Source organism: Gorilla gorilla, chromosome 14, assembly GCF_029281585.2.
Source record: "Gorilla gorilla gorilla isolate KB3781 chromosome 14, NHGRI_mGorGor1-v2.1_pri, whole genome shotgun sequence".
Taxonomy (NCBI): Eukaryota; Metazoa; Chordata; class Mammalia; order Primates; family Hominidae; genus Gorilla; species Gorilla gorilla.
Genome location: NC_073238.2, coordinates 84655794 through 84678177, shown reverse-complemented (window position 1 = coordinate 84678177; position 22384 = coordinate 84655794). Strand labels below are relative to the sequence as shown.

The 22384-nt window shown below is 31.8% G+C and overlaps 1 protein-coding gene across 2 annotated transcripts in view; it reads left to right on the top strand.

The window, feature by feature from the left end:
• KLHL1 (kelch like family member 1) overlaps positions 1-22384 on the top strand; it is a 413680-nt gene that overhangs the window by 132210 nt on the left and 259086 nt on the right. Inside the window, exons 1-3 of one of the 2 annotated variants that reach the window (XM_063697407.1) lie at positions 1729-1744; positions 6049-6231; positions 20441-20577. In XM_063697407.1, coding sequence (XP_063553477.1) covers positions 6071-6231; positions 20441-20577 — 298 coding nt within the window. In that variant the 5' untranslated portion in view covers positions 1729-1744; positions 6049-6070. Of the gene's footprint in view, positions 1-1728; positions 1745-6048; positions 6232-20440; positions 20578-22384 lie in introns of those variants that run through there. The other variant, XM_019039881.3, reaches the window with a different exon arrangement.

The window sequence follows — 22384 nt, the reverse complement described above, 5'->3', positions numbered from 1 at the left end:
TTGGTTTGAAGAATTCTTGTTAGAATTTTTTTAGATTTTTGTTTTATTTTGGGCACTTTTTGAACTTTGAATTTTTTTGTAAAAATGACTATATGTTGTTTAAAATAATGTGTGTCTGATATAAAATATGTGAACATTTTCTAAAAGGTAGAAAATAACAAATTTTCAATTTCCCCCTACTCAAAAATATTTTTTAAAAATTAAAATACATATAACTCTAATGCAAATATAATCTAAAGACATATACATTGCCTGAAATACACACTAAGTTTGCTGGGCTCAAACAAATAGTTAAATTTTTTTCCCTTAAATAAAGTCATCTTTTACTACATTCAGGTCTTTGTCTAAGAACTATGTATGTAAGAGTGATTTCTTTATCTGATATTACAAAATGTTCTTTAAAATATTTTTCTCAAAACAAAAGCTAACTCTTATCACTTAGAAAAAAAACTGCTTTCAAATTTATTTTGCCATTTTCATTACTCTCTTAGTGACTCACATTAAGAAAAAATTTTGAATCTAGTCATCCAGAAATTCTTGTTTGCAATTAATATATCTTATTTATTTAAAAGGTTTTAAATGTATTTTATTTACTATATTTAGTGTAATCTTTAGTATTGTCATAATGTACACAATTGTACTGCCAGAGAAATACAAGAAAGTATGTATTCTGGTTACAGCAGTTATTTTATGTTTTGTTTGTTTGTTTCTCATGAGCTCTGGAAACTATTTGATGTTCAAAAATTACAATTTATGCCACAAACATTTACTAAATCTGTGTGCCAGGCATTCTGTTAGGTTTTGGGATATAAATTCTATTGCTTGTTTATTTAGTGGTAGCTATTCTGAGCAACATATTTGTGTGGTCTATGGAAACTAAAACCAAAAGTAAACAAAAACACGTAAAAAACTAAAATTAGTATCTGACCAAACCATCTTGTCATAGAATATATTTATGCATTTATTCAACAAATAGTTGTTGAACTCCTAAAATGTTTGACATAGCAGAGATGTATTTAAACCATATTTACTACATGTTAGGGTAACCCCACCCCACAAGCAGTAAGGATTGAGATAAGGCTTTCCCCTCAGCACCACACAATATACTCATGTAACAAATGCACATACATCCCCTGAATCTATTTTTTAAAGTAAAAATAAAAAACAATTCACTGAAAAAAATAAGACTTTCTGAAGGTAGTGATATTTAAACTGAATTCTGAAGGAGTAGTTAGCCATGGGCATGTCAGTGTGTTGTGCAGGTTCCAGGTACAGAAAAATATGTGTGTGGAATGCGATAGAAGAAAGTGGTGTGACATATTGCAGAAACTGGAATTATTTGGTGTAGCTGAAACTAGAGCTTGGTTTGAAGGATCATACAAATTGTAGAAAGCATCAGATCATACAGGCACTTCTAATGTGTGATATGGATTTGCCACCAAGAAGCCATTGAAGACTGAGGAACTGGTTGGCAATGGGAAGAGATAAAAACACTTTTAGATTTGCACTCAGTAGGTAGGTCATAAAGTAAAAAACATATGAGTAATTATTTGTCTTACATTTTTTCTTATTAGTTAACAATCTATTCTTACAGAAGTAAATATTTCCTTGAGGAAGTAACTAACTTGTTTGTCGGATTCCGATGTTGTTTAACAAAGAAATAGGGAAACAGGTTTCACCTGAGAATCATTTGGTACAGAGAGAGTAAAGAATATTGAGTCCGGAACTGTTCAGCACAAGAACGGTAAAGTATGTTGGTCAGTTCTCAGCAGTCAATGATAGGAAATTAAATGCTAAAGATAGCCGCAACAAAGACACTAATGTCCTTGTCAAGAGTAGTTCCGTTAGATGGGTAGTTATGGAAGTCAAATTGCAATAGATTAAGGAGTATTTGGAGGGTCAGGAACTGAAGTTGAGACGTGAAGACAATTCTTTCAAGACGTGGGTATGAAAGGAAATAGAATAGTATAGCTATGGTTTGAGGAGTTCAAGAGATCAAAACAATTTTATTCATTTTATTTTTATATATGTTAGGTTGGAGAAGACTTAAACATGTCTTTAAATTTGATAAAAAGTCATATTGTACTTTTAAAATTGCATTTCTTGTAACTTCAAGCTTTGTATTGTTGGGCCAAAATAAAGACAAATGTTAAGAGTTTCAGATCATTGTATAAGGGACTCTTCGGTTGGAAAGAAACTGTAAAGTTTTTTTCAACTGATGTACAAAATTGGACAAAACAATGAAGTAATCCAATGCCTGGTTTTTACTTAATACCTATAGAAAACATGATAAATACATAATGTAAATTTACAAAAATGTTAAAGTCTCCTTTTTAAATTAGTAGGTTGGATATGTGATGGGAAGAAGGTTAAATAATAAATATTATCTTAAAAATTATAAGTGTTCTGTTGTGAAAATTCATATTAAAATTCTATATTAAGTATAAGGTTGAGGAGAAAGAATCCTACTAAAGTCTTAGATCATGAAATGATATGTGAGGAAATGTGTGACAGAAAATCAAGTGAAACAAATATAACCATGTATCTGAAAGATTAATGACCTTGAAGAGAAGTAATGTGTTCTCAGATATAATATGAAGAAACTTAATGCCTAAGAACTTTTAGGAAAAAAATCTAGGAGAGAACTGGAACTTATTTATTTTTTTTTTGAGCCTCTTATCTAATTTTCTGATTTTTTAATCCCATCCTTTCAAATTGTTTTCAAATTTGTCAGAAAAAGTCCAAGTCTGTATTATATTTGAGATTGATTATTTTAACTAGATTAGATAAAAGAAGGTACTATCTTGACAGTAGTTAGTTAACTTTTTGACTTTGAATAACTTTTCAAATACTATGACCCCCCGCCCCCCAAACCAGGGTCTCACCAAGCTCTATTTCTTTCTTTTCTATTTCTTTCTATTCTACTTCTCTCATTCTTTTCTTTAATAGTACACCCACCACAACTTGGACAACAACTAAAGACAAAGTAAATTAAATAATTATCTTAACTTTTCCTAGATTATGAAATCTTTATCAGGTATTAAAAATTTCTGCCCAGGCCAGGCACAGTGGCTCACGCCTGTAATCCCGGCACTTTGGGGGGCCAAGGCGGGCAGATCACCTGAGGTCGGGAGTTTGAGACCAGCCTGACAAATATGGTGAAACCCCGTCTCCACTAAACATACAAAAATGAGCCGGGCATGGTGGTGCACGCCTGTAATCCCAGCTACTCAGGAGGCTGAGGCAGGAGAATCACTTGAACCCAGGAGGCAGAGGTTGCAGTGAGCCAAGATGGTGCCACTGCACCGCAGCCTGGGCGACAGAGTGAGACTTTGTCTCAAAAAAAAAAAAAAAAAAAAATTCTGAGCAGAATATTTCATTTAACCTGTGGTTAATTAATATAAGGACGTATGTAGAGCTTTTATCCCAAACCCTATTTAAATTAATCTGTAGCCATTCTTTAGAGGTGTTTCTCATACCTTGAATTTTAAAACCTAATCATGCAGTCTGAGTACCCAACCAGAAGAAGCATCAGGGTTTCCTTTTGGAGCAGTTTTGGTCTATTTGGCAGCCTCCAAATCCTAACTTAATTATCCTTTGTACCTGAGAGTCAATAGTGTGTTCATTCTAAATCTTAAAATGCACCCTGCAATGCATATTGTGACATTTTTATTCAATGAGTTAACAGGTGAAATAATTCTGCTGTTCTTGCTATATGTGCTTGAGCCCGAATTCTTAAAATATATGCTGAGAAGTGGCCATATTCTGAGGTTGTAATTTGCAAACTTGTGAAAGGCAAACATATGGTACAGCAAAATTTGTATTAATTTCAAATATTTAAAGGAGAACTTGAAAAGTCTGATGAAAATAACATATCGTGTAGATAAATATATATATTGCAGATAACAGAGAACACAGGTAATAACAGTGGATATAGAATTTGGTAAGCTTCTCTGTCAATTTTTTCGGATTTTCTATGTGCACAAACACATCTTCTGGAAATAATATTAATTACGTATTTTCTTATTCAAAAATAATGTTTTTTTGTTGTTGTTTACATTTTACTGGTAAGGCTCTCCAAATTTTTTATTTTGCATAACTGTGGTTCTGCATCTCAAGAGGAAGAGGTTCAATAAAATATAATGTTTTCCGAATCAGTGTATTAGGTGTTTCTATACGATTAAAACGTGTTTAAGTCCAATTTCACTGGAATCTCTTTCCTGAAGTATCTAACAAATTTTTGAAAATTCTTGGCCATTATTTCCTCAGATGGCTTTTGTCCCATCATCTCTCCCCTCTACTTTTAAGATTACAAAATATAGTAATTACATGAATATTATAATTTTACCGGTTTTTGTTTTCTATACTTTTATCTCAGTAACTTAGATTATTTTCTGTTAATTTATTTTTCATACCGTCATTTGTTTGCCTTTTATCGACTAGTTAATTTTGCACATCAAAATCTTAAATTATTGCCTTATTTGTTTCCATTTGATTTTTTTCATATGACTTGAAATTATCCAGCTTATTATCTATATTAAAAGACTAATGAAAGTTATTTTTATATCTATTAAGTAATAATTGTGATCCATATATTCGAACATATCTGTAGCACCTGGGAGACTGTTTCTGTTGTCTGTTTTTCTCATTGTGTCCAGTTTCTTTACAAACCTACTATTTTTTTCCTTTAATGCCAGGCATTGTGTATAAGAAATCACAGAGTCCATATAAGAATGTCTTTTCCTAAATATAAACTACATTGTTTGCTGGTACTTCAATTAAAAGTTCAGCTTAATGAAATCAGACATTTTCACTGATACAACTCTAGGTTTCAGTCTTCCTATTATCCTCAGAAGATCTGCTCAGCTGCCATATTATGTTGAGCCCCTTGGACTCTCACTCTATGTTGTTAATAACTAGTAAATACCTTGAGAGGGAAAGAATACGCAGTGAATAATTTTGAGATGACTCTAATTAATTTATCTGTATTTCAGGATCTTGGCTTTCTAAGTCCTGATTGCCTCAGTAGAGCCTATTGAATGCAAATAATTATTTTGATACTGTGTGTAATTTTTTTGTGGTTTTCATGGAGAGGGATTTAGTCAGCTGCAAATTACTACTTTGCAGTTGGAACCAGAATTCTCCATGTTGCTTTCTAAGATATTTATCATGAAGTAAGCAATTTTAGTATTAACTTTATGAATCTAATTAATATTTAATTTTAGGTTATTTAAGGAATTGTCATCAGAACACTTTATTGGGTCTGCTGGGCTTTATCATGTGTCTATCATGTAACTTGAATATTAACAGTCTTCCCTATGATGGAGTATAGCACTTATTAAAGTTATTTTTTTGAAACAGTCTATACTATTAATACATGAAGTAACAAAACTTAAGTATCATGGACTTTTCAAAATCATAAAGTTTATTAAAATATCTATTAATGATTAAAGTTATTATAGGTACTGAGTTAATACATTCTATTTTTTCGTTTAATAGTGGGGAGCAGAACATGAAAGTCAATAATTTACTTACAAATTTAATTGTCAGTATTACTTGAAAACCAGGTTTCATATTTTTTTCATAATAAAAATCACCTATTTCTGCAAGGCAACATTTACTATGGCATCTCAAGAATTCTATTTAGAATAGTATAATTAAGCTATCTTCCTCAATATCAAATGAATGAAATTAACATTTCATTGCTAATTAATTTTAGAATAGGCATGTAAATAATTTACCATTTCTGTGATATTTCAGGTTTACTAACATAATGTCCTAATCAATACAGACAACATATTTTTAAACCTTTTTTTAACAAGAAAAAAAGAACTTTTCCATTTATTTATTATTCCCTAGAGCAAATCACTTACCCCACAATAGATTATTTGACCTTTATTTATTGAACTTGTATTAAAATATAAAAATAAACACAGATATATTAGTTTTCTTAAGAAAATGATAAAAACCTGTATGTTATTCTAGATAATTGGCTCTTTATAAATCCCTTTATTATTTTGTGTGTGTGTGTGTGTGTGTGGTTTATAGGCTGTCATCAACCGGCCATTCAATGACACCTCAAAGTGATTTGGACTCCAGTAGCTCTGAAGAATTCTATCAAGCTGTTCATCATGCTGAGCAAACCTTCAGAAAGATGGAAAGTTATTTGAAGCAGCAGCAACTTTGTGATGTTATCCTGATTGTTGGGAACCGAAAGATACCTGCACATAGGTACAGTAGTCTGCCTCTACTGGAAACATGCATTCACATGTTTAAAAGTGCCAGACTGGCATGCAGATTGCAGAATATTACATGACTACAGAAATAAGGATTCACATTTTTAAGAGTTTTTTGTTGTTGTTGTTTGTTTTGTTTATACTTGTTTTTATTTCTTATTTTTCTTTTGTGGAAAAGTTGAAATGCTACTTTAGGTAATAATTTTTTGAAAAACAAAACAATTATAAAGTGTTCAAAAATAAAACTACTTGTAACTAGGGTTGATAACTATGGAGGAAAAATTCCATAATCTGGGACTGTGGGATTCGCAGTCATACTAATTTTAGACACGCTAATTCAGGAATTGTGCCTAAAATCTGAAATGAAATATGCTCTTCCATCAGAAACTAAAGAAAGGTTATCTTGGCTATATATTTATATCAACTAATAAATTAAGGTATTTCATATTGACATTTTTATTTTATATTTATTTAAAATTAAATTGTGTCATATTGATATTATTTTTAAAGCCACAATGCATTTGAAAGCTAATAGTTTTATGCATTAAAATGATTCCAGAAAAACATGGCTGTATTTCTACCATGATAGAAATATTACAATATGGACATTCAATTTAAGTCAGTGTCTTGGAATACATGGGGAAGGACATTTGACATTGCATAACTACTGCAGGTGATTTAGAGTTCAATCTGTCAGCTAACTATTGAAAGCATTTTTATATTATTGATTTTATTTTTCAAATATAACTACGAAATTGAGTTACCATTTGCAAGAGAATTCACAGTCATTATTATTGAGAGAATTATTCAATGTCATAATATGTGTGGCAAAACCACAAATTATCCTGAGCTAGCATCTAAATAGCATCTAGTTAATAATTCAATTATATTCTTCAGCGTAAGAGCTATACTTGAGAGTGTAATTAAATTGACTTCATTTAACTTACAAATTAAATAATATTGTATGTATTTTTAAGAAGACAGGAGGTGTCAACCAACTCAAAAATATATTAACACATCAAATGCTCATTAATTTTTTAAAAAGATGGGTGTTTCCTATAATTTCCTCAATCTTGTAGTCTTTTATTCATCTTAATTCAACATTTTCCTTTTCATTTGAAACATTTTTAACCAATCTGTTGAGCAATTATTCTATATTCATAATATTCTACATTGTTTTCTTTATTACTCTTTATATACATTAGTTATTTTCTAAATTAGTTATGCAAATTGTTTACAATATTCCTATTGGATGAGAAATCAAAATTCTTCTTGGTTTATATTGTTCTAAAACATCTGAGCAATGTATTACTTTTATATGTATTATTCTGAACATATAAATATTTAATATATTTAGAATATATTAAACTAAATACATTATTAGCAATCATTGATGTGTTTCTTAAGTAGGATACGAAAAATTAGTTTTTAAAAATCATTATGGCTAACTCAATTCAAATAAAGTTTTATATTTTCTTTACACTGTTAAGTGATAAACTTAGGTACATTACTATTTTAAAGAGTTTATTTGAGCAAACAGCAACTCATGATCGGGTAGCACGAGACCACAAGCTGTTCAGAGACCCGCCTAAAGAAGACCAGGGGAACGTTTTCATAAGACGCTTGTGGAAACAAGACAAAGAAAATATTTGATTGGTTAAAGCGGGGCAAGAGCCTATTTAGAGGTTGGTTGGTGGTTTCTGATTGGTTAAATTACTCTGAGTTGGTTTTTGCTTGGCAAAAACCTGGAGATGTCTCAGCCTAATGACCTCCCAATTAATTTTTTAACACTATAGTTTAAAACTTTAGTACTAATTATTTTACAAGTAATGTACATCTTAGGACTTTAAGTTAAACAAATATTAATAAATACAAATAAATATTGTGTGACACTTGAACAAGCATTGTTGTGAATCATTGCAGGTATTTGATACTACTTTACTGATACTTTTGCAAGATGAAACAGTTGTAATTAACGCAAAGCTAGCTCTTGACTTAAAATGAATAATCATTAGTAATAAACTAATACATTTTAATACTTTTAGTATATTTTGGTTAGTACAACTAAATATTGTCTTTAAGCAAAATGTATGTGGTGTTGGAATCATTACCACTAAAAATTGTGGGGCTATTATAATAATATCGAATAATATAAAAATAAGTAATTTTTATGAAGATTTATAGCTCTTTCAGTAAAAGCATTGCTAGCTAACATTATTAGCACTTGCTCAGTGTTCATTCATAATTATATATGTTTAATTTATATTAATTATATCATCATTCCAAACTGTCAAATAAATTTTGTTTTTAGTTAACATATTGCCCTCATTGAAGGACTCTACATAAAATCATGTATTTATGTGCCGGTTATATTGTGTATGTTTTTAACTTGATACTGGTCAGAATTATCAATTGTTTTATGAAAGGTCATGTTTATGTAGATAGTTTTGTTTACTGTTAGGCGTATTTTTAAGTAGGTAAGGTCTGAAAGGCTAATAATATTTCAGATAACCCATTAATATATTTCTGCATGAAAAATAATCAAAATTCTGAACTCATTTGTGCTTTAGGCCTTGAAGGAAATCCTAAGATGAATATCACTTTCTCACAAATAGCCCAAGATAATTGATCAGCAACAAGTCAACCGAAATATTTGAATGTAAATCCTTGAATTTCAAACATCAAAAATTTTTTATAGGTAGGCTACCTTTAATCTGAGATTCAGATGAGGAAAATTAGGTGGACACATCAATATTAAAATTAGATATTTGAATTTTCAATTGTAAGAAAATTAGGAGGCGTTCATGGCCTTGTCTGATATAATGTACAGATATGAAATGAAATATGATTGAGCTTGTGAAAGTTTTCTTCCCCCTTAGCCATTATTAAGAGTAAGAGCATTTTGCAGACATAAATGGGGAAATCTTATGTAACTAATATACTTAGTCTTGAGTTGGAAATAATGTTATTTATCATTTTATGTTCATCGAAATAGTGTTGAAGGATATACGCCAAAAACTTAACAAATCTTATTCCTGTGAGGTAGGGCTCATAAGGAGGAAAGGAGGGGTGGCTAACTTTTTTCTGAAATGTATAAACAGATGTATTATTTAAATTTTTGCAGCAAGCATGCAATATGTTCATGATCAAATGAAAACTTAAATGAAGAATAAAATGATGATATTTGATAGATAGAAAAGTATCCTATTCTACAGACTAAAACACTTGGCATTTAAAAATGTGTTATAATCTGTTTTCACTGTTTGTACATATTTGACAATAAGTTTAGTTATTTCAAGAAAGTATTTATTATTTTAATGTTCTTTATAGTGCACTAGTATGTAGACAGTTGAGGCTAAAGTGACAATTGAAATGATGCATTCAGTAGCACTTAAACCACATTAAATACATTAAAAAGAAATTACTTACATAAACAACATATATTAATACCCAGGAGTAGGCAGATAGTACTGCTTCTCTATGTTGATGGAAAATTTATTTACATAGATTATCTTTAATAGAAGAGGAATAACATTTCTTTCATTTTACTAAATCATCCATCCACCTAAATCTCTCGCTCAGTTTGATAGTTTAAAATATCTCTGTAGCAACTTCAGAAAAAAATAATTAGTAAAACTGAAAAACTTTTGTTTTCTTGATCACTTGGATATCATTTTAATGTTTTGCTTATGTCTATAGTAGATTGTCAGCAGTCCATGAAGCATCTTTCTTTGCACTAATTAAAACAAACAATTATCAAACATACTCTAGCATTGGCCTATGCCCTGTTGATGATGCATAATGATTATAAAACATAATGTTGTTCCTTGTAGAGTTTTCAATATACTTGAGGAATTAAAGATAAACCATAAGATAATTAAGGAAATTATTATAGTTGCAAATAACTGCAAGGTAGAATATATGGTTCTAATTCCAAGTCAAGACATAGTCAAATAAGGAAATGAGTAGCATATGATAGAGCATTATGAAAGTTTTTCAGAGAAATTGAGTTTGAGGTAAGCCTAGTGGAAAAGACATGGCATACTATATTAAGTAGAGATACTACTATGGAAAAAATAGAGAACTAAAGAATTTCTGTTTGCAAAAATTACAAGGATAATGAGTTGGTGAAAATAGAGTTTATATTGGAAATAACTGGGAAATTAAACCATAAAAATAGGACAAAGATGATTATGATAGACCTCAGGAGCCAGTAGATAAGTTTTTTACTTGGAACAGTATGTTTAATTAGAAGCTAATGTAGGTTCTTGAGGAGAGGAATAACAACTGAGTCAATGATAATGATGATGATGATGATGATGATGATAGTTAACACTCACTGCGTTGATTATGTTCCAGGCCTCGTTTAAAGTAGTTTGCATTTACAAATCATTTTGTGTTTAAGAAACAGAAAATTCTTAATTTCTCACTTTTCTCTATAATATAGAAAATGGAGGCATGGAAAAAATTTAAAATGTACCCGTTATTCACTCAGCAATTGGTGACATTAGAACTCAAGCCCAGGCAATCTGGGTACTGAAATAATGACTTTAACAACCACAATAGACTGACTATCATAATTTAGAAAGGTAGTTTTGAAATATGGTATGGTTTTAGAAAATGTATAAAGGACAGGCACAGCAGAAACTAATGATCTGAGAAGCTGTTTTGGTTAATCCAGGCATGAAATGAAGACTATATGAACATAAAGGATGAACTGAGCAGTATTTTGAAGGATGATGTCATAAGCCAGATTCCCTCATATTAGAGCCTGAGCCTGGAATTCAGGTTTTCATGATGGATTTAAAGGCTGACCTCAGAAGAAACAGAAGCAGGATAGGGCAGAGGAAGGAACAAATCAGGGATGAAGACTTGCTTCCTCTTTATCTCTCCGGAAGCTCTGCATATGACTTCCTGCAGAATGAGTCACACCCTGAAGCAAGGATTTATCCTGATTCTTAGTCAGTGCTTTAAGATCCACCCACAGGTTGAGAGTCAGGAGAGGTGGTGGCAGTTGAAGGATAAAGTGTGAGAAGCAGGAACACATAGACTTCCACAGAATAAAGAGCTCCTGTTAGGCCAAGTCCAGTTCCTGAAAAAAGGAGCATCTGGGTGCTTTAAGTACTAACATCACTGCCCCTGGGACATCGGCAGGCCTCATAAAGAAGGCAAGAACACATTCAAAGAGAAAGATGGATTTTACATCATATTTGATATAGGAAACAAAGTAGAAAGAAACACAGTGATACTTTCATAATTTTTACTCTGGAAGTTCATAAATTCGACTCTGGAAGTGCACCAATTAGAAACAAAGAAGTATAAATGAAAGAAAATATCAGTGGGAAAGCTTTGAGTTTAATTTAGTTATAATGAAATGCTCCTGGGATATGTGATGAGCAGTTCTACAGGCATTTGAGATACAGGGTTATGTTTAAAACCACCGTAAAAATAATAATTAAGGCAGTGCTCAAGAGTGATTCTGAAACAGTGAGCATCAAGGCAAAATGTAGAGGCCTGAACAAAACCTATGGCAGTGAGAGGGTTAAAGACTAGACCCAGGAAGAAAAGTCAATGAACCAGAGGTAAGCTGGGATAGGAAGTCTGCACAGCTTTCGCTAAAAAATAGATTTAAAAAAGGAATGGGAGGTTAACAATATCAAACACCATAATAAATTGAAGTGGAACTTATGATGTTTAATAGATTTGAAGGAATTAAATTTGTAGTGACCTCAATAAGAGATTTTCTAGTGTGGTTGCATGCATATACTTCTTTGTGCATGTTTTACTCCTGCTTCTCTAGCATTAATAGAAATAAATATGTGCATATAAAAATATTAATGTCTGTTATGCATTAAATCTCTCTTCTAAAATTTAATCCATATCTTATGTCACCAAATCTAAATGCAGTATAAACTTTTCTGCAGTTTTTTTTTTTTTACTGAGTTAGCAGTATTTAGTATGTTATAGTTGACAGAGAAGATATTATGTAATTATTTAAAATTGAATAATATAGGTTACACAATATTTTGCTCTATGGAGATGTGGCCTTGCTGCAACTATATACGTTTTATGCATAAGATTAAGCTGGTTAACTTTATGTTGATATATTTTTTATGCATAGGAAATATATTTATCCTCTAGTTTATTATAGTTTGTTTGTATCATACAATGTTTTAATTAATGCTTCTGATAAAACTCACCATCTGACACTAATTTATCTAATTGGCATGTAATAAATATTTGAGGATAACTGTATCTTAATCATTTTGTCAAATTCTGAGATTATAAAGAGTTGACATTTTAGTTACTAACTGCCCAAAATAAATGCATAGGAAAGTGAGAACTTTAAATATGTCTAACATGTTACCATTCTCAGCATTAATATTAATAAAATATTTAAAACCATGAATCTTATAAGGCATTTCTTAAATGCATGAATTACATAGTTATGTTTTCCAGTTAAAAGAATGTATTGTGTGTTTAAGTTAAATTATACCATGTCCTTCCACTTATCTTATATGTAAGATAAAATATATAGCAGATAAAACTTCAAAATAAATAAATGAAAAAAATCTCCTAAAAAGTTTTAGATAATAATTTCCTGTATTGATCTAACTTCCTTTCTTTTCTCTTATAGTATTCTTAGGAAAAACGTGCATTCAAATTTTACTGTTGTTTTGCTCATAGATGTAAGCATCACTATAATTCTTTTGACATATCCTCAATTTTTTGAGCACTTCTTTTTTTTATTATTATACTTTAAGTTTTAGGGTACATGTGCAAAACGTGCAGGTTCCAAATGTCCAACAATGATAGACTCGATTAAGAAAATGTGGCGCATATACACCATGGAATACTATGCAGCCATAAAAAATGATGAGCATTTCTTTACTCTCTGCAACAAAAGGTATTCCAGGCTGATTTTATGCTTACGCTCCATTCTGCAGTCTGTCCTTTTTCTAAGGAGTCTTTGATAGACATGCACACATAGATACATATGCACAAACACAAATAAGGATTCATATATTTTATGTTTAAAACAAATAATGTATATTAATACCTTCAATTTCTTTTTTTTTTAAATTTCAACCCATAATACCTTCAATTTCATAGGTTTGATTTTTTTTAAGTCTTCTCCCTTTCCGTACAGGCACACCCTGAAGATATTGCAGGTTGGATTCTAGACTACCATAATGAAGTGAATATCGCAATTAAGCAAGTCACCAAAATATATATTATATATGTATATTTATATATATATTTGTTTATAAATATATATTTGTTTCTTAGCAAATATATCAGTTCTATTTACATGATACCATAGGTCTAATAAGTGTGCAATAACACTACATCATCATGTATGTATGTGTACACAGTTATTTAAAAAATGCTTTATTGCTAAAAAATGCTAACAATCATCTGAGCCTTCTGGGAGTGTTAATCTTTTTGCTAGTGATGGGTCTTAACTCGCTGCTGATGGCTTCTGATTGATCAGGGTGGTGGTTGCAGAAGGCTGGGGTATCTGTGGCAATTCTTAAAATAGGATGATAGTGAAATACATGGCAACAATTGATTCTCCTTTCACAATTTTTTTATATACATATAGCATGGGATGCTGTTTGATAGCGTTCTACCCACGGTATAACTTCTTTCAAAATTGGAATCAATTTTCTCTTCAACCCTACTGCTGCTCTGTCAATTAAGTTTGTGTAATATTCTTTTTTATTTCTTTTTTTTTTTTTTTTGATTCAGCATCTTGCTTTGTGGCCGCAGGCTGGGGCACAGTGGTGCAATCTTGGCTCACTGCAATCTCCACTTCCCGGGTTCAAGCAGTTCTCATGCCTCAGCCACCTGAGTAGCTGGGATTACAAGCACGCACCACCACGCCCATCTAATTTTTGTATTTTTAGTAGAGACCGGGTTTTGCCATCTTGGCCAGGCTGATCTTGAACTCCTGGCCTCAAGTGATCCACCAGCCACCTCCCAAAAAGTTTAGATTACAGGCGTGAGCCACAACACCCTGCCAGTTTGTGTAATATTCTAAATCCTTTCTTGTCATTTCAATGATCTTCACAGAATTTTCACCAGGAGTAGACACCATCTCAAGAATCATTTTCTTTGCTCATCTATTAGAAGTAACTCTTCATCCATTCAAATTTGATCATGACATTGCGGCAATTCAGTTACATCTTCAGACTCCACTTCTAATTCTAGTTCTTTGGTTAGAGGTTACTTCTAGTAAGGTTACTTCCTCCACTGATGTCTTAAACCCTTCAAAGCCATATATGAGGGTTGGAATCTTCTCTTTTTCCAAACTAGTTGTTATTTTTACTTCCTCCCATGACTTATGAATGTATTTAATGGTATGTAGGAGAGTGAAATTTTCCAGAAAGTTTTAAATTTACTTTGCCAGATGCCTCAAAGGAATCACTATTTACAGCATCTACAGACTTATTTTTCAAAGAACTAAAAATAAAACTACCATTCAGTCCAGCAATCCAGCTACTGAGTGTCTATCCAAAGGAAACAAAATCAATATATCAAAAAACCTGTGCTTGTATATTTATTGCACCACTATTCACAATATCAAATATATGGAATCAACCTAATTGTTCATCAATTGATGAGTGGATAAATAAAATATGATACAGATACACATGGAATACTATTCAGCCATTAAAAAAATGAAATCATGTCATTCATGGTCACATGGATGGACTTAGAGGTCATTTTCTTAAGTGAAACAAGCCAGGCACAGAAAGACAAATGTCATATGTCTTCACTTATAAGTAGTTGCTAAAAACTGTGATTACATGGACATAGAGAGTTGAATAATAGATAACGGAGATCCAGAAGAGTGAGGAGGTGGGAAGGAGAAGGAAGGTGAAAAAATGATTAATGGGTACAATGTACATTATTTAGATGATGGATACCCTAAAAACCCTGTATTGACCATTACACAATCTATACATGTAACAAAATTGCACATGTATGCAAAAGTCTGTACAAATAAAAAGGAAAAAAGAAAAGAAATGAAATATACTTTTTAAAAATAATATGACTTGAAAGTCAAAATTATTTCTTAATGAGCTGTACAATGGATGTGTTAGCAGGCCTAAAGACAACATTAATCTCCTTGTACATCTCTATCAGAGCTCTTGTGCAACCAGGAACATTGTCAATGAGTAGTAAGTCTCAACTGTGGACATAAATACTCAGTAAGCCATTCTGCAAACGATGTGCTGTCATCCAGGCTTTATTGTTCCATTTCTAAAGCACTGGCTGAGTAGAATTAGTATAATTCTTAAGAGCCCTAGGATTTTCAGAATGGTAATGAGAATTGGCTTCAATTTAAACTCACTGGTGCCTTAGTCCCTAAAAAGAGAGTTAGCCTGTCCTTTGAAGCTTAGAAGCCAGTCATTGACTTCTCACCAACTATGAAAATCCTAGATGACATCTTCTTTATATATATGGTCAACACTGAAAATTTATTGTTTAGTGTAGCCACTTTCATCAATGATTGTAGAAGCTGCGGCTTCTGTTCGGTTGGGACAAAATTAATTGATGTTTTTGACATTAAAAGTAATGGCAAAAACCATAATAACTTTTGCACCAACCCACTTGCTGCTTCACTTTGTACTTTTATGTTATGGAGAAGACTTCTTTCCTTAAACTTCATAAACTAACTTCTGCCAACTTTGTACTTTCCTTCTGCAGTTTCGTCACCTCTCTCAGCCTTCATGAAATTGAAGAGAGTTAGGGCCTTGCTCTGGATTAGGCTTTGGCTCAAGGAAATGTTGTGGCAGGTTTCGCCTTCTGCCCAGACCACTCACTTTCTCCATTTCAGAAATAAGTCTGTTGTGCTTTCTTATTATTTGAGTGTTCACTAGAGTAGCACTTTTAATTTACTTCAAGAATTTTTCCTTTGCATTCACAACTTGCCTAAGTGTTTGGCAAAATAGGCCTAGCTTTTGTTCTCATTCCACTTTCTACATGTCTCCCTCACTAAACTTAATCATTTACAGCTTTTGATTTAAAGTGAGAGACATGCAACACTTCCATTCATTTGGACACTTAGAGGGCATTGCAGGGTTATTAGTAGGCCTAGTTTTAATATTGTGTCTCAGGGAATAGGAAGACCCATGGAGAAGGGGAGAAATGAGGGGGTGGCCAGTTAGTGAAGCAGTCAGAACTATACTTACTGAGTTTATTGTCTAATATAGGTATAGTTTATGACACCGCCAAACAAGAACAATTGTAACACCAAAGATCACTGCTCACAAATTACTGTAACAGACATAATAACAATAAAATATTTGAAATATTGCCAGAATTACCAAAATGTGACCAAGATACATGAAGTGAGCCCATGCTGTTGGAAAAATGGTTCTGATGGAATTGCTAGATAATGAGTTGCTATAAGCCTTCAATTATTTTTTAAAAACTGCAGTATCTGCAAAGCACAGTAAAGTGAAATGCAATAAAATAAGGCATGCTTGTATTTGTAATTCCATTTTCCATCAGATAAACCAAATAATTGTATTTTATTTTTAAAGCCATCAAAAAGCTATGAATATACCAATAACAACCAAACCAAAACAAAACAGAGAACAAATAACAATGCCTAAGAACTAAAGGCCAGCTCCCTTCTTAGCCTGTATTTTTTTGTTGTTGTTGTTGGAGAAGTATAGTATCTGTTATGTAATCAAATTTTACTGTAGATGGAAAATGCAGGAGAATGTTATTGATGGTTCAAACAAAAATCAGTCAATGGAAATTGACCAAGAGATGACCCAGTTGTTTAAAGTATTAGAAAAGGGAGAAAAGTAACTATCATAAATAATTCAAAATATTTATAGGAGAAGATAGATAACAATGAATAAAGCAATCGGGAATATAAAGACATTTGAGAAAATTCAAGTGATTAGAAATTACCTAAAGTAAAGCAGAGAGGAAAACAAAAATTGAGTGTAAAATGAATTAAGATTCAACAGTCTATGTAGCATTCTCAGTTGTTGAACCATATATGCAATTTGAGTCCTAGAATGTATCAGAGAGTTAATTTGGTGAAAATATGAGTAATTATTTGCAGATAATTTTCAAAATTTGATTTTAAAAGATCCATGCACTGCTCCAGGAAGCTCAGAAAAACATATACTGAGTAAATATTAAGTCCCACTTACAGCTAAATAACTAAAACCCTAAGATCAAGAGAAAAAAGTTAAAAACAAAAATAAAGGACATATTACATCAGAAAAACAATTGTAAGAATGAAAGCTAGCTTTCTATAACAAACAAGGTGGTCTGGGTGCAGTGTCTCATGCCCATAACCCCAATACTTTTGTAGGCTAAGGCAGGAGGATTACTCAAGGCCAGGAGCTCCAGACTAGCCTGGGCAATATAGCAAGATGCTGTCTACAAAAAATTCAAAAACTAGCTAGGCATGGTAGCATATACTTGTGGTCCTAGCTGCTTGAGAGGTGGAGGCAGAAGAATTGCTTGGGCCCAGGAGTTTGAGGTGCCAGTGAGCTATGATTGTGCCATTGGACTCCAGCCTGGGTGACAAAGCAAGAGCCTATTTTTGAAACAAACTGACAAACAAAAAAATTCCAACAGTGGTGCCTAATTGATAATGAAATTGTATATTTCAAGTTAAAAAAAAAATCACCCTAGAATTCTATGTCATGTGTAAATAACTTTTAAAAGATACTAGACATGCAACTAAATAAGTCTTCAGATAAATGAAAGCACTGTATTTTTTTTTATTTTTTGCCATCAGACTTACAGTACAAGAAATAACTAAAGATATTTCTTCCAATATTGATACCAGCTTAAAGCCGACTTCAAAAATGAATGGAGAGCATCAAAAATTGTGAAAAAGGCAGTAAATTTAAATATATTTTATGTTCTTCTTTTGGATTTTTGACTGAGCAGAAGGGGTGTTTTATGTTGCAAATTTCTTACAATATCCCTGAAGGTAGAGTGTTATTGGTTAATGTGATCTCTAGATAAATTTAGCAAATATCCATGCAGGGGCCAAATCTGCTGTGCAGCTTGTTTTTGTGTAGACCATAAGCTAAAATTCATTTTAGAATTTTCAATTGATTGAGTTTAAGGAGAATATGCAACAAAGACTATGTGCAGAATTTTCAACATGTAAAATATTTACTATTTGGCTCTTTATGGAAAACAAAATTCTGGTTGCTGCCGTAGAGCAACCACTTTAAACACACATATGTGTGCATACACACATGTGAAAAACATGTAGTCAATATAATGAATGATATGAAATAATTACTGTACAAAGATTAATCCAAAGAACAAATAGAGTAAATTAAAAACAAATACATATTGGTACAATTAAACCCAAATGTAATTTTGTGAAAAACATAAATTAGACATTTTAGAACCCATGCTGGGTGAGGTGGCTTGTGCATGTTGTCCCAGCTACACAGGAGGCTGAGGCAAGCAGATCACTTTGAGCCCTGGGGTTCAAGGCTGCAATGTGCTATGATCATGCCACTGCACAACGTCCTAGACAACAGAATGAGATACTGTCTCTAAAAAAAATGTTGAAATTATAAACAAATAAATAAATGTTAGGCTTTAAGTAAAGTGAAAAAAACTTTGGAAAATTTAAGATGCAAAAGTGAATATACGAAGAAATAACTTGAATAAGCCTTGTGACTTAGTAAATAATGGAAATGATATTAGGAAAGTCTTCTTCAAAATAGCCAAATGTAAATGGTTTTTCACATAATTTCTGAAAGATCTTAAAGAAAAAAGTAATTTCTTTATTCTAAAAGTTGTTACACAAAATTAAAGAGTTGTAGCTCCCAGCTCATATTATGAGGCTACTATAGCCTTGATTAAAAATCAGATCAGGAAAATACAAGAAAATAAAATTAGAGATTTATTCATCTCATAATTATACTTGAAAATATCATAATTTTTTTCATTCTAAAATATCATTAACAACATTATAAATTTTAATACACAAATATTATAAAAATTGTTTGCAAAATTAGAAATTAAAGAGGTTTATCTGACTTAGTAAAGCTTATATTCCAAGTATATTCAGCAGGCATCATACTGAAGGGAGAAACTTTAGATGCATTCCTCTTAATATAGAAAAAAACACAAAATGCCTCTGTGACAGAGGAGCTGTTTAACACAGCTGTAAGGAAAGAGAAAGAAGAGGAGTTATACAGAATGAACAGGAATAAGTCAAAAGAGTATAACTTGCAGATGATGTAGTCATCTACCTAAATGTAAAAAGAAATAGCAGAATCAAAAGAACTAGCAAACATAATTCACCAGATGTACCAGATAAAGGATGAATCTATGAATTTCTCAATTAATAAATTCTAACAGAAAAACAAACCAACAAAAATAGAATAAAAAGTAGATAGTATACACAAAGCCAACAAAATTGTAACAATATAAGAATCAACCAAGAATCTATATAGCAATTTTCAGGAAAACTTTAAAAATTGAAAAGGAAACAAAGTATCCTGAATATAGGGATAGATATTTTATACTTTTAGATGGAATGAATTTATATGAAAATTATGTCAAGTCTCCTCAAATAAAATAAGAAATTAATGCATTTTTAAATCAAAATGCTTTAGGAATTATTTTTAAAACATAAAAAGTTACTTAAGACTTGAAAGCCTAGAACTCTACTTATGAAAGAATAATATGTTACTAATAGTTAAATTTAAAATATTAAAGAAAGGGATTTGCCTTATTGGTTATAAAGACATATTTCTAATTTAAAAATACTATTTTATTGGCACAAGAACAGGCCAATAAACAAAACATAATAGAAATCTCACCAACAGATCAATATACATTATGCGTTCAAATTCACGATAGTTCGGTGGGGAAAGTTAGCATGGTGAAAGGTGGGTCATTACATAAAGAAAACTATAATGTATTATTTAAGAGGCCTGAAGCCCTAAATGTGAAAGACAAAATATCATTCAAGTGATAGAAGAAAATGTATGAGAATGCTCTATTACGAAAAGTTAGGGGAAGAGTTTTTGAATCAGTTTTGTAAAGTACAACTCATGAGGCAATAAATAAAATGCATTAATTGATTGATCAATAGATTGATTTTGTGCTCTGTGTTGCATTCTGGTTGACACAGTGATTTTCTGCCTTACATTCACGACCTAAATTAGAACCTGTGACTCTTTCAGGCTTGTTCTGAGTTCAGTCTCCGACTATTTTGCGGCCATGTTTACAAGTGATGTTTGTGAAGCCAAGCAAGAGGAGATCAAAATGGAAGGCATAGACCCCAATGCTCTCTGGGACCTTGTCCAATTTGCATATACAGGTATGGCAAAATAATTATAACATCATTCTGATGTCTTATAAATGTTAGCTCATTTCCTTTAAGTACAGGATTTAAAGCTTTTTTTAAAAAAATTCTGTATTCTGTATCTTTTCAGTTGAAAACTAGTAGATCAAAAATCAGACTTTTTATTGTCACTGAAATTACAAATGTATATATGTATGCATATATATTTCGTTCTTCCACAAATGATTTAAACTGGCTTAAATAAATAAGTAAATAGTAGAAACTGGGAGAGAAACAGGGTGGATACAAATTATTGAATAATAATTTGTTTATGTCCATGTTTGCTTAGGAAAGAAAAGAGATTCTAATTGTCTTTTCTTTTGGAAATGATGGGTTCAAATAACTTTTTCCCTGGAATGTGTTACTTTAACGTAAAAATTTTCACAGAATAGTTAATGCGGACTTGACAAATCATTTGAAATGGACAATAAAGGTACTTAGAGTTGTGCAAATGACATTTTTGAAGTTTTTTTTCTGATCTACTATGTTGACATTTTCTATTAATCTTTGTATCATGTTATTAGTGCATTCAAATAATTTTGCCATTGTAGCAAACATTTGTTGAATGTTACTCAGTATACAAGTATTAATTGTATTTGTAGAGAATAAACTAATAAATTTGTGTATTGCCCTCATGAAGCTCACAGACCAAATGAACAGAAGATGTAGATGAGGACATAAATGTGATATAATGCCAAATGTTAAGAGAGTTAGAAGGCATACAACACACAGAGCATTATCAGGGTTTACACTTTTTAATAACTATGTACATTTAGCAAGAAGAGGAGGACATAAAATCTTGTGAAAGAAACCAAGGCAGACAGTATATATTGATGGTTTGTTTTATGTATTATTTCTTATAAATGGAATGTGGTTCATTTTACCTAAATTATTCATACTGGTGTGAGACGAAGAAAGGCAGGTTCTGGCCTAGTTATCAAAGCAGCAGGAACGTAGTTTAAGGAGTTTTAGTTTTACAGCATTTCTGCTAACAGAAAAACAAGAGGTGACATTGTGAAGATCAGCCACTGGAGTCCAAACACCTGGGAACTAGGAGGACTCTGTCCTCTTTTAGGATTTCACTTGTATTGGAGAAGGATTTGCTAACACTAAGATAACACTCAGTAAAAAAAGCTTCCTGAAAAAAAAAAAAAAAAAAAGTACACATGCTCCGGCTGCTTAATCTCAAAGCAGCAACGTGAGGAAAATACTTAGACATTTTTTGGTCTTAATGGCTGTAAAGTAATATTTTGATAAAGAGAAAATCGTACTAGACAAAATTATACAGGTAAAGAAGACTTTATTCAAGGATATTGCATTAGGAGAGAGACCCAAACTCAGTCTGAAGCTTACTGAAACGAAGGAAGGGAGGATTTCTAAGTGCCAAGGTCAGAGGGAGAGCACAGGCCCATCTGTGTTTGTTAATTGGTTTTACTAAAGAAAAAGTAAACTTTCTCATCTTTGCGAGAGGATAGTTTTACAACTTGAAGCAATTTGTTCACCCAAGTTAGTCTTCTACTCTCCTCCAGAAACTGGGGCATAGGGGAGCTATTTCCCTTGATGTTTACATTTCAAAGATACAATGTTCAGGCCTTTGGGGAAAAAAAAAAGTTACGGGTTGTAAAACTAGCAAACTAGCAAGAGGTTTTTAAAAAGACTTAACATCTCAAAGGATTAGGGAAAAAATTACAATTCCATGTTGTTTTTTTTTTATGAGTAGTCTGAAAAAAGAGGGGTCAGCATAGAGTCAGGAAGAATTCTATCCAAAGTTTAGTGAAACTGA